Source organism: Meleagris gallopavo, chromosome 27 (genome assembly GCF_905368555.1).
Source record: "Meleagris gallopavo chromosome 27, MGAL_WU_HG_1.1, whole genome shotgun sequence".
Lineage (NCBI taxonomy): Eukaryota > Metazoa > Chordata > Aves > Galliformes > Phasianidae > Meleagris > Meleagris gallopavo.
In genome coordinates this window covers 1,310,339-1,322,665 of record NC_139430.1, presented here as the reverse complement: position 1 = coordinate 1,322,665, position 12,327 = coordinate 1,310,339, and the positions used below count along the sequence as shown (strand labels likewise).

The window sequence follows — 12,327 nt, the reverse complement described above, 5'->3', positions numbered from 1 at the left end:
CAGACAGAGCCATGTGGCCCAAGCTGCTGTGGAATTTATTGTGAGCCAAAGGTGAGTGAAAACTGCCTATGGTAGTGGTATATGGAGCTCTGGGTAGAAGAGGTGTAGGAGATAATCTTGGGAGGCAAGACACAAGGTTGCTGAGGGAATCTTAGCCTCCTTTCTTTGCACCATGGCCTCACAGAATGCTCTGACATGGCCTTGCCCATTAGGAGGCTGCACTGCCGTTCATGATCAACACAGCGCAAAAGCCACCCACAGGGACGCTCAAGAGTGGGTACTGAGCTCACTGTTATCCATGAGCTCTCCTTGGGCTGCGGCAGGCAGGAATCAGGGGCAGAGGAAAGGGAGAGAGCTCTGAGGGAGGAGCAACTGCTGAAGGCACTGGGGTATGGGGCCTGGATGGGGTGAGCTCCAGCTGGAGCCATAGAGCCAAGGGCAGGTAAGAGGGGAGGGAGCAGTGCCCACAGCGCTCCTGAGAAGGCCCAGCTGGGAGATTTTGGAAATGGCTCCATAGAGCCTGTGCAGATGCTGTGGGAACTGGGGACACAAGAGGGGTGAAGCAAAACTCAGAGATGGAATCTGTGATGCAAGAGAGCCTTTATTACAAGTTCAGGGGAAGAGGATGGAGGTGGCAGAAGGACAGCCCCTGGCCCGAGGCTATCCCCATCTCCCTGCAGAGGTCGGAGGGAAAAGAGCAGGCAGTCAGCACTGGGCTACATCATCACAGAGCAGTGAGTCCTGAAGCAAAGATGGAGCAGAACAAGAAAGTGCTGGTCTCCGTGCAAGTATGAGGTGTCCAAGCACCAGAGCCCAGCACTTCCAAAGGGGAGCCTTCCTCATGGCATCAGGTGGGGACATGTTTCTTCAGGAGCTTCTTCAGAACTCTCCTTCAACCGCAGACAGAGGCACTGCTGTGCTTAGCAGGGCCCACAGCTGCCGCTGAGGTATCCCAGACCTCGGCGCAAGCCACCGTATCCACAGCTGCCAAAGCCTCCATAGCCCCCAAAGCCCCCAAGGCCATAAGAGCCACCATAGCCTCCCAGGCCTCCATAGCCCCCAAAGCCGGCACTACGTCCAAAGGTGCCACCCAAGCCAGATCCAACGGCGGGCACTCCTGCTGAGCCAACCACAGCGTTCTGTGGGAAGGAGCTGAGGATGGGCCCGGGGAAGGTGACCACGGAGGCCGGGGGTTGGATCACCACGGTGGAGTCGGGGCACTGGCGCACGCAGAGCTCGTTGTAGCTGTCAGCCAGTGGGGCCGGGGCGGCCACCCCACAGGCAGGGGCACACAGGCTGGAGCAGGACATCTTCCACACAAGCAAGGAGTCCTGCAAAGGGAACCCACAGTGAGGAAAGGGTTAGGGAGAGCTGTATGGGAGGGAGTCCTGAGAAGCCTCTGAGAGCTGCACTTACCCAGGAGCTGAGGGTAGTCAAGTGGAGGAAGCTGGATAGAGGACTGCAAAGTGCTCAGCTCTTTTATTCCTATCCCAGACAGCCTGGGGCGTATATGGGAGGGTGGTGGTGGCAGAAGACCCAGGGAATTGAGAAGAAAATAAAGCAACGTGTTTCGTAACACTCAAGGTGTGATGCAGAGCAATTATTTCCCTCCCCATTGTATACACTGGGTAGCAAACATCCCCTGAAGGATAAGGATGTGATGTTCTGTTCAGATATCTATGTGCAATTATATTAAAGAACAGGTACTGCTGATCCTGTCTTTGTGGAACCAATAATCACCGATGTGTTCCTAATCCCAAAGTGTAAGAATCACACAAATCTTGTGAAGGATGCACTTTGCAATCCTGCTTATAAATGGAATGACTTTTATTACCTCCCTTTTATGGGCTGGAAAAGAGAGGTGGTGGAAATTTGAGGAGAGAGATGAAGCAATCACACCCACTTCAGACAGATCCAAAACTTGAATCGTCTTCCCTTGCTTCTTGCAGGTATTCAACTGAGAAGGCTGAACATGACATAAACCATGTCCTCTTTGCCTTGTCTCCTCTACCATCCTCTACCTCATATGTCCCCATATCAGATCCTACTGATCTCCAAGCTTTGTCAAGCTTGAATTTGTTGCTCCAGATTTTTCAGTGCCATGAAGTGGATTAGGCACCCCTGAATACTTAAAACCTGCAACCAAAGACAACATGCATGGAGTGGGCCCTGACAGGATCCGCATCCCGCATCTCTCGCTGGCATGAGGAGAAGGTAGGACTGGAACCTACAAGGACAGAAGAGGTTTTTGAACAATCCTTTAAAACTTCAGCTTTCCAGCCAGCAAAAGAGATACAATGACAGGTGTGCTGGTGGTAAGCTCAGTCTCAAAGAGCATATACTGCAAAATGACCAAGACTATTAAAATCCATAAGAATGCAATAAAGAACATTCTAAGGTTTACGAGGGTTATTAGTTCAGGTTCAGCAGTGCCTAGAACTGATGTAATGTCATTTAAAATTTTGTCCTACCCATCATGTCCCTGTTTGACATGGCACACTTACTACTCCATGTATCCGATGATGATATAATTAATCAGCGTCACTCTTTATGTGTCATGAAATGTGTTGGCTTTACTTAAAGATTATCTGGGACTTCTGCTACCACTGTCCTCCCATCTATGCCCCAGGCTGTCTGGGATAGTATAAAAGAGCTGAGTACTTTGCAGTCCTCTATCCAGCTTCCTCCACTTGACTACCCTCAGCTCCTGGGTAAGTGCAGCTCTCAGAGGCTTCTCGGGGGTCTCTCCCAGCCTCCATCCATACAGCTCTCCCTCACCCTTTCCTCACTGTGGGTTCCCTTTGCAGGACTCCTTGCTTGTGTGGAAGATGTCCTGCTCCAGCCTGTGTGCCCCTGCCTGTGGGGTGGCCGCCCCGGCCCCACTGGCTGACAGCTACAACGAGCCCTGCGTGCGCCAGTGCCCCGACTCCACCGTGGTGATCCAACCCCCGGCCTCCGTGGTCACCTTCCCCGGGCCCATCCTCAGCTCCTTCCCGCAGAACGCCGTGGTTGGCTCAGCAGGAGTGCCCGCCGTTGGATCTGGCTTGGGTGGCACCTTTGGACGTAGTGCCGGCTTTGGGGGCTATGGAGGCCTGGGAGGCTATGGAGGCTCTTATGGCCTTGGGGGCTTTGGGGGCTATGGAGGCTTTGGCAGCTGTGGATACGGTGGCTTGCGCCGAGGCCACAGGTATCTCAGCGGCAGCTGTGGGCCCTGCTAAGCACAGCAGTGCCTCTGTCTGCGGTTGAAGGAGAGCTCTGGAGAAGCCCCAGCTCATCCCCACCTGATGCCATGAGGAAGGCTCCCCTTTGGAAGTGCTGGGCTCTGGTGCTTGGACACCTCATACTTGCACGGAGACCAGCACTTTCTTGTTCTGCTCCATCTTTGCTTCAGGACTCACTGCTCTGTGATGATGCAGCCCAGTGCTGACTGCCTGCTCTTTTCCCTCCGACCTCTGCAGGGAGATGGGGATAGCCTCGGGCCAGGGGCTGTCCTTCTGCCACCGCCCACCACTCCGAACCTGTAATAAAGGCTCTCTTGCATCACAGATTCCATCTCTGAGTTTTGCTTCACCCCTCTTGTGTCCCCAGTTCCCACAGCATCTGCACAGGCTCTATGGAGCCATTTCCAAAATCTCCCAGCTGGGCCTTCTCAGGAGCGCTGTGGGCACTGCTCCCTCCCCTCTTACCTGCCCTTGGCTCTATGGCTCCAGCTGGAGCTCACCCCATCCAGGCCCCATACCCCAGTGCCTTCAGCAGTTGCTCCTCCCTCAGAGCTCTCTCCCTTTCCTCTGCCCCTGATTCCTGCCTGCCGCAGCCCAAGGAGAGCTCATGGATAACAGTGAGCTCAGTACCCACTCTTGAGCGTCCCTGTGGGTGGCTTTTGCGCTGTGTAGATCATGAACGGCAGTGCAGCCTCCTAATGGGCAAGACCATGTCAGAGCATTCTGTGAGGCCATGGTGCAAAGAAAGGAGGCTAAGATTCCCTCGGCAACCTTGTGTCTTGCCTCCCAAGATTATCTCCTACACCTCTTCTACCCAGAGCTCCATATACCACTACCATAGGCAGTTTTCACTCACCTTTGGCTCACAATAAATTCCACAGCAGCTTGGGCCACATGGCTCTGTCTGAGTAGGACAACGCTGCTTCACTCAGCCCCATGCAGTGAATGCAGTGCTGAGCCCTCTGCTGCCCTTCTTCTCACACAACGCTCCAGGACCTAGGCCCCACAAAACACCTGGCCATATCAGAGCAATGGGGACCAGCCACCACCTCCCATCAATGGGCCTGCAGACACCCCATGGGACACCACAGGAGGCAAAACATGGGGTTTGGCGGAGCCCCATCACACAGGAGCCAGCAGAGAGGTGAGGAAGGAGGGAAGAAATAGACATGGAAAGAAGGTCAATGGAGGAAGGACAATTTTCCATTCAACCAGTGCAGGACACCTATGCTTCTTGTTGACGGCATGTGTTCTCTTGAGGTCCCAGCAATGAACAACCTTTTGCTCAGTTCCTCACCTTCACTTCCTGGCAGGAATCACCTCTGTACAAGAGCAGCGCACAGTGCTTGGATCATGGGACCAGAAGATGTATGGGGGAAGAAAAGGACGCCAGACAAGGGGGAACTATAAACTTTGCCTCAAGACCTTTGTGCTCCCTGGGACAGGATGGTTGTGCTCCATTCATGGCTAGCCCCACTGTCCCCTCCAGGAGTGGGGCATGGGGGCACTGTCAGCAGATGGCAACAACACTGTCCGTGCACTGCTTGTTTCCAAATTTCCTCTGACCTCTACGTGTGAACACTGCCATGGCAGGAAAAGAAGGTGATCAAGGCATGGAGAGCCCTGGATGGCAAGAGGGTGTGGTAGAGGTTCTGTGGGATGTCCATTGAGTGTTAACATACTGAAGTGAGGTTTGTTTGTGAGGTGTCATTACGCGCATTGCGAGAAGGGAGGACTCAGTGGAATGGGCTCTGCAGGACCATCTGTGCACTGGTGATCCTCAGCTGTAATGGACTGCCCCAACGGCCTAATGTGGCAGTGGCAATACTGTGGGAGCCGCTCACAGCACACACTTGTAGGTTCTGAGATGTGGGGTAAGGAGAACGAAGATAAAAACATCAAGTTCAAGAATGCAGTGTAAGGGAGCTTTTATTGCAGGTCCGGGGAGGAGGAGGAAGATGTAAAATGGGCAGCCCCGGCCAGAGGCTGTCCCCATCTTCTTGCAGAGGGCAGAGGGAAAGGAGCAGGGAGCCAGCACAGGGCTGCGTAATCATGGGGCAGAGAACACTGAAGTGAAGATCAAGGGGAGCAGAGGAAGGCTGAGCCGGTCCCCATGCAAGCATGAGGAATTGAATCCCGGACTCAGCAATGCTGAAGGGGAGCCATTCCTCATGGCATCAGGTGGGGATGAGCTGGGGCTTCTCCAGAGCTCTCCTTCAACCGCAGACAGAGGCAGTGCTGTGCTTAGCAGGGCCCGCAGCTGCCGCTGAGGTATCCCAGACCTCGGCGCAAGCCACCGTATCCACAGCTGCCAAAGCCTCCATAGCCCCAAAGCCCCCAAGGCCATAAGAGCCTCCATAGCCTCCCAGGCCTCCATAGCCCCCAAAGCCGGCACTACGTCCAAAGGTGCCACCCAAGCCAGATCCAACGGCGGGCACTCCTGCTGAGCCAACCACGGAGCTCTGCGGGAAGGAGCTGAGGATGGGCCCGGGGAAGGTGACCACGGAGGCCGGGGGTTGGATCACCACGGTGGAGTCGGGGCACTGGCGCACGCAGGGCTCGTTGTAGCTGTCAGCCAGTGGGGCCGGGGCGGCCACCCCACAGGCAGGGGCACACAGGCTGGAGCAGGACATCTTCCACACAAGCAAGGAATCCTGCAAAGGGCACCCACAGTGAGGAAAGTGTCGGGGAGAGCCGTATGGATGGAGGCTGGGAGAGAGTCCTGAGAAGCCTCCAAGATCTGCACTTACCCAGGAGCTGGAGGTAGTCAAGTGGAGGAAGCTGGATAGAGGACTGCAAAGTGATCAGGTCCTTTATACCTGTCCCTGACAGCCCGGGGCACATACGGGAGGGCGATGGTGTCGTAGAAGCTTCCAATACTCTTTAAATGAAGCCAGTACTCAACATGACACACAAGAAGAGATGCAGAGCAATATTTCCATTCTTACTGGGTACAATGAGGGATAATCATACCTTTGGGAATATGAAGGGGACGGTATGGTCACATATCTATACATAATTACTCTGAAGGCAAGGTGCTGCATTTGCTGATGTGTTATGAACCAATTATTCCCTTGTGTGTTCGTAATGCCTTGGCAGCTTAACATCCACTCACTAAGAAATCATAGCCACAGATGTACCCTTGGCTGGCAAGACAGAAATGCCCCGGGATGCTGCACTGGGCAGGCAGCTGGCAACAATCAGGGATGCTCTGACTTCCCAACTCAATTGCGCCCCACTGTTTGCCACTGAAGGGTGGTGGCAGTTGTTTGGGAGCTGTCCCAGGAGGGTGGGATCACTTCATCGCTTTGTCCAAAGTTTACCAGCCCATAAAACAGTGGTAATGAAGGTAATGATAGACATTGTGTTTGTGAGCAGGATTGCAAAGTGCTTTGTCTGCAGGATACCTGTGAGTCTTTCTCATAGATGAAGTTTGGGATTAGGAACACACTGGGGTTTACAGGGGTTGTGAGGTCAGCATCAGCAGCGCATGGTCTGTCTTTCATGTACTTGCTTGTAATCACCTGTCCCTCTCATCACCTTCAGGTTCTCGGGGGCATGCTTACACCCCAGTATCTCCACTGATGAGGGATTTAATTGCTTTGCCACACTCCTTGAGTGTCATGAAGCGTGACGAATTTATTTAACGATTATCTGCCATCAATGACCTCCCATCTATGCCCCAGGCTGTCTGGGATAGGTATAAAAGAGCTGAGCACTTTGCAGTCCTCTATCCAGCTTCCTCCACTTGACTACCCTCAGCTCCTGGGTAAGTGCAGCTCTCAGAGGCTTCTCAGGACTCCCTCCCATACAGCTCTCCCTAACCCTTTCCTCACTGTGGGTTCCCTTTGCAGGACTCCTTGCTTGTGTGGAAGATGTCCTGCTCCAGCCTGTGTGCCCCTGCCTGTGGGGTGGCCGCCCCGGCCCCACTGGCTGACAGCTACAACGAGCCCTGCGTGCGCCAGTGCCCCGACTCCACCGTGGTGATCCAACCCCCGGCCTCCGTGGTCACCTTCCCCGGGCCCATCCTCAGCTCCTTCCCACAGAACGCTGTGGTTGGCTCAGCAGGAGTGCCCGCCGTTGGATCTGGCTTGGGTGGCACCTTTGGACGTAGTGCCGGCTTTGGGGGCTATGGAGGCCTGGGAGGCTATGGTGGCTCTTATGGCCTCTGGGGCTTTGGGGGCTATGGAGGCTTTGGCAGCTGTGGATACGGTGGCTTGCGCCGAGGTCTGGGATACCTCAGCGGCAGCTGTGGGCCCTGCTAAGCACAGCAGTGCCTCTGTCTGCGGTTGAAGGAGAGTTCTGAAGAAGCTCCTGAAGAAACATGTCCCCACCTGATGCCATGAGGAAGGCTCCCCTTTGGAAGTGCTGGGCTCTGGTGCTTGGACACCTCATACTTGCACGGAGACCAGCACTTTCTTGTTCTGCTCCATCTTTGCTTCAGGACTCACTGCTCTGTGATGATGCAGCCCAGTGCTGACTGCCTGCTCTTTTCCCTCCGACCTCTGCAGGGAGATGGGGATAGCCTCGGGCCAGGGGCTGTCCTTCTGCCACCTCCATCCTCTTCCCCTGAACTTGTAATAAAGGCTCTCTTGCATCACAGATTCCATCTCTGAGTTTTGCTTCACCCCTCTTGTGTCCCCAGTTCCCACAGTATCTGCACAGGCTCTATGGAGCCATTTCCAAAATCTCCCAGCTGGGCCTTCTCAGGAGCGCTGTGGGCACTGCTCCCTCCCCTCTTACCTGCCCTTGGCTCTATGGCTCCAGCTGGAGCTCACCCCATCCAGGCCCCATACCCCAGTGCCTTCAGCAGTTGCTCCTCCCTCAGAGCTCTCTCCCTTTCCTCTGCCCCTGATTCCTGCCTGCCGCAGCCCAAGGAGAGCTCATGGATAACAGTGAGCTCAGTACCCACTCTTGAGCGTCCCTGTGGGTGGCTTTTGCGCTGTGTTGATCATGAACGGCAGTGCAGCCTCCTAATGGGCAAGGCCATGTCAGAGCATCCTGTGAGGCCATGGTGCAAAGAAAGGAGGCTAAGATTCCCTCAGCAACCTTGTGTCTTGCCTCCCAAGATTATCTCCTACACCTCTTCTACCCAGAGCTCCATATACCACTACCATAGGCAGTTTTCACTCACCTTTGGCTCACAATAAATTCCACAGCAGCTTGGGCCACATGGCTCTGTCTGAGTAGGACAACGCTGCTTCACTCAGCCCCATGCAGTGAATGCAGTGCTGAGCCCTCTGCCGCTCTTCTTCTCACACAACGCTCCAGGACCTAGGCCCCACAAAACACCTGGCCATATCAGAGCAATGGGGACCAGCCACCACCTCCCATCAATGGGCCTGCAGACACCCCATGGGACACCACAGGAGGCAAAACATGGGGTTTGGCGGAGCCCCATCACACAGGAGCCAGCAGAGAGGTGAGGAAGGAGGGAAGAAATAGGCATGGAAAGAAGGTCAATGGAGGAAGGACAATTTTCCATTCAACCAGTGCAGGACACCTATGCTTCTTGTTGACGGCATGTGTTCTCTTGAGGTCCCAGCAATGAACAACCTTTTGCTCAGTTCCTCACCTTCACTTCCTGGCAGGAATCACCTCTGTACAAGAGCCGCGCACAGTGCTTGGATCATGGGACCAGAAGATGTATGGGGGAAGAAAAGGACGCCAGACAAGGGGGAACTATAAACTTTGCCTCAAGACCTTTGTGCTCCCTGGGACAGGATGGTTGTGCTCCATTCATGGCTAGCCCCACTGTCCCCTCCAGGAGTGGGGCATGGGGGCACTGTCAGCAGATGGCAACAACACTGTCCGTGCACTGCTTGTTTCCAAATTTCCTCTGACCTCTACGTGTGAACACTGCCATGGCAGGAAAAGAAGGTGATCAAGGCATGGAGAGCCCTGGATGGCAAGAGGGTGTGGTAGAGGTTCTGTGGGATGTCCATTGAGTGTTAACATACTGAAGTGAGGTTTGTTTGTGAGGTGTCATTACGCGCATTGCGAGAAGGGAGGACTCAGTGGAATGGGCTCTGCAGGACCATCTGTGCACTGGTGATCCTCAGCTGTAATGGACTGCCCCAACGGCCTAATGTGGCAGTGGCAATACTGTGGGAGCCGCTCACAGCACACACTTGTAGGTTCTGAGATGTGGGGTAAGGAGAAGGAAGATAAAAACATCAAGTTCAAGAATGCAGTGTAAGGGAGCTTTTATTGCAGGTCCGGGGAGGAGGAGGAAGATGTAAAATGGGCAGCCCCCGGCCAGAGGCTGTCCCCATCTTCTTGCAGAGGGCAGAGGGAAAGGAGCAGGGAGCCAGCACAGGGCTGCGTAATCATGGGGCAGAGAACACTGAAGTGAAGATCAAGGGGAGCAGAGGAAGGCTGAGCCGGTCCCCATGCAAGCATGAGGAATTGAATCCCGGACTCAGCAATGCTGAAGGGGAGCCATTCCTCATGGCATCAGGTGGGGATGAGCTGGGGCTTCTCCAGAGCTCTCCTTCAACCGCAGACAGAGGCAGTGCTGTGCTTAGCAGGGCCCGCAGCTGCCGCTGAGGTATCCCAGACCTCGGCGCAAGCCACCGTATCCACAGCTGCCAAAGCTTCCATAGCCCCCAAAGCCCCCAAGGCCATAAGAGCCTCCATAGCCTCCCAGGCCTCCATAGCCCCCAAAGCCGGCACTACGTCCAAAGGTGCCACCCAAGCCAGATCCAACGGCGGGCACTCCTGCTGAGCCAACCACGGAGCTCTGCGGGAAGGAGCTGAGGATGGGCCCAGGGAAGGTGACCACGGAGGCCGGGGGTTGGATCACCACGGTGGAGTCGGGGCACTGGCGCACGCAGGGCTCGTTGTAGCTGTCAGCCAGTGGGGCCGGGGCGGCCACCCACAGGCAGGGGCACACAGGCTGGAGCAGGACATCTTCCACACAAGCAAGGAGTCCTGCAAAGGGAACCCACAGTGAGGAAAGGGTGAGGGAGAGCCGTATGGATGGAGGCTGGGAGAGAACCCTGAGAAGCCTCTGAGAGCTGCACTTACCCAGGAGCTGAGGGTAGTCAAGTGGAGGAAGCTGGATAGAGGACTGCAAAGTGATCAGGTCCTTTATACCTGTCCCTGACAGCCCGGGGCACATACGGGAGGGCGATGGTGTCGTAGAAGCTTCCAATACTCTTTAAATGAAGCCAGTACTCAACATGACACACAAGAAGAGATGCAGAGCAATATTTCCATTCTTACTGGGTACAATGAGGGATAATCATACCTTTGGGAATATGAAGGAGATGGTATGGTCACATATCTATACATAATTACTCTGAAGGCAAGGTGCTGCATTTGCTGATGTGTTATGAACCAATTATTCCCTTGTGTGTTCGTAATGCCTTGGCAGCTTAACATCCACTCACTAAGAAATCATAGCCACAGATGTACCCTTGGCTGGCAAGACAGAAATGCCCCGGGATGCTGCACTGGGCAGGCAGCTGGCAACAATCAGGGATGCTCTGACTTCCCAACTCAATTGCGCCCCACTGTTTGCCACTGAAGGGTGGTGGCAGTTGTTTGGGAGCTGTCCCAGGAGGGTGGGATCACTTCATCGCTTTGTCCAAAGTTTACCAGCCCATAAAACAGTGGTAATGAAGGTAATGATAGACATTGTGTTTGTGAGCAGGATTGCAAAGTGCTTTGTCTGCAGGATACCTGTGAGTCTTTCTCATAGATGAAGTTTGGGATTAGGAACACACTGGGGTTTACAGGGGTTGTGAGGTCAGCATCAGCAGCGCATGGTCTGTCTTTCATGTACTTGCTTGTAATCACCTGTCCCTCTCATCACCTTCATGTCCTCGGGGGCATGCTTACACCCCAGTATCTCCACTGATGAGGGATTTAATTGCTTTGCCTCACTCCTTGAGTGTCATGAAGCGTGTTGACTTTATTTAATGATTATCTGTGACTTCTGACACCAATGACCTCCCATCCATGCCCCAGGCTGTCTGGGATAGGTATAAAAGAGCTGAGCACTTTGCAGTCCTCTATCCAGCTTCCTCCACTTGACTACCCTCAGCTCCTGGGTAAGTGCAGATCTCGGAGGCTTCTCAGGGCTCTCTCCCAGCCTCCATCCATACGGCTCTCCCTCACCCTTTCTTCACTGTGGGTTCCCTTTGCAGGACTCCTTGCTTGTGTGGAAGATGTCCTGCTCCAGCCTGTGTGCCCCTGCCTGTGGGGTGGCCGCCCGGCCCCACTGGCTGACAGCTACAACGAGCCCTGCGTGCGCCAGTGCCCCGACTCCACCGTGGTGATCCAACCCCCGGCCTCCGTGGTCACCTTCCCTGGGCCCATCCTCAGCTCCTTCCCGCAGAGCTCCGTGGTTGGCTCAGCAGGAGTGCCCGCCGTTGGATCTGGCTTGGGTGGCACCTTTGGACGTAGTGCCGGCTTTGGGGGCTATGGAGGCCTGGGAGGCTATGGAGGCTCTTATGGCCTTGGGGGCTTTGGGGGCTATGGAGGCTTTGGCAGCTGTGGATACGGTGGCTTGCGCCGAGGCCACAGGTACCTCAGCGGCAGCTGTGGGCCCTGCTAAGCACAGCAGTGCCTCTGTCTGCGGTTGAAGGAGAGCTCTGGAGAAGTCCCAGCACATCCCACCAGATGCCGTGACAATGGGCTTCCCTTCAGCATCGCTGGACTGCGAACCTTGGATGCTACATGCCTGCATGGGGACAAGCTCTGTCTTTCTTTGTTCTGCCTGGTCTTTGTTTCTGGTCTGGCTCACCCTTGATAGCATGGCCCAGCTACGGCAGCCTGCTCCTGTCCCTCTGCTCTCTGCAAGAAGACAAGGACAGCCTCGGGCCAGGGGCTGCCCTTCTGCCACCTCCCTCCTCCTCCCCTGGACCTTCAATAAAATTTCTCTTACACTGCAGTCTTGACCCCGGTATTTTGTCTTCCTTGTCCTTCCCTAATTGCCCGATATCTCAGAGACACTGATTCTGGGCTGCTAGCTGCTCCCACAGCACTGCCTCTGGGACATTTGCCAGTTGGGCTGTGCATTACTGCTGAGGATCACAGTGCACAGATGGTCCTGCAGAGCCCATTCCACTGAGCCTCCTCTCTTCTACAACCGGTACAA

The 12,327-nt window shown here is 54.8% G+C and overlaps 3 protein-coding genes and 3 pseudogenes across 3 annotated transcripts; 3 read left to right on the top strand and 3 right to left on the bottom strand.

The window, feature by feature from the left end:
- Window positions 1–920: 920 nt before the first annotated feature.
- Window positions 921–1,310, bottom strand: LOC100541538 (claw keratin-like). Its single transcript, XM_031557741.2, has one exon. The coding sequence runs from the start codon at window positions 1,308–1,310 to the stop codon at window positions 921–923; it is 390 nt and encodes a 129-aa protein (XP_031413601.2).
- A 1,518-nt stretch (window positions 1,311–2,828) lies between these two features.
- LOC100540933 (claw keratin-like) lies at window positions 2,829–3,218 on the top strand. Its single transcript, XM_085209671.1, has one exon. The coding sequence runs from the start codon at window positions 2,829–2,831 to the stop codon at window positions 3,216–3,218; it is 390 nt and encodes a 129-aa protein (XP_085065797.1).
- Window positions 3,219–5,465: 2,247 nt separating this feature from the next.
- On the bottom strand, window positions 5,466–5,854 carry LOC146542683 (claw keratin-like; annotated as a pseudogene).
- Window positions 5,855–7,096: 1,242 nt separating this feature from the next.
- On the top strand, window positions 7,097–7,486 carry LOC146542682 (claw keratin-like). The gene has a single exon (XM_085209673.1). The coding sequence runs from the start codon at window positions 7,097–7,099 to the stop codon at window positions 7,484–7,486; it is 390 nt and encodes a 129-aa protein (XP_085065799.1).
- A 2,258-nt stretch (window positions 7,487–9,744) lies between these two features.
- LOC100540781 (claw keratin-like) lies at window positions 9,745–10,133 on the bottom strand (annotated as a pseudogene).
- Window positions 10,134–11,395: 1,262 nt separating this feature from the next.
- Window positions 11,396–11,784, top strand: LOC100548527 (claw keratin-like; annotated as a pseudogene).
- The last annotated feature ends 543 nt before the right edge of the window (window positions 11,785–12,327 follow it).

Bases quoted from the DNA above. Each gene is read 5' to 3' on its own strand.
- LOC100541538 (XM_031557741.2), bottom strand. From the start codon at position 1,310: ATGTCCTGCTCCAGCCTGTGTGCCCCTGCCTGTGGGGTGGCCGCCCCG.
- LOC100540933 (XM_085209671.1), top strand. From the start codon at position 2,829: ATGTCCTGCTCCAGCCTGTGTGCCCCTGCCTGTGGGGTGGCCGCCCCG.
- LOC146542682 (XM_085209673.1), top strand. From the start codon at position 7,097: ATGTCCTGCTCCAGCCTGTGTGCCCCTGCCTGTGGGGTGGCCGCCCCG.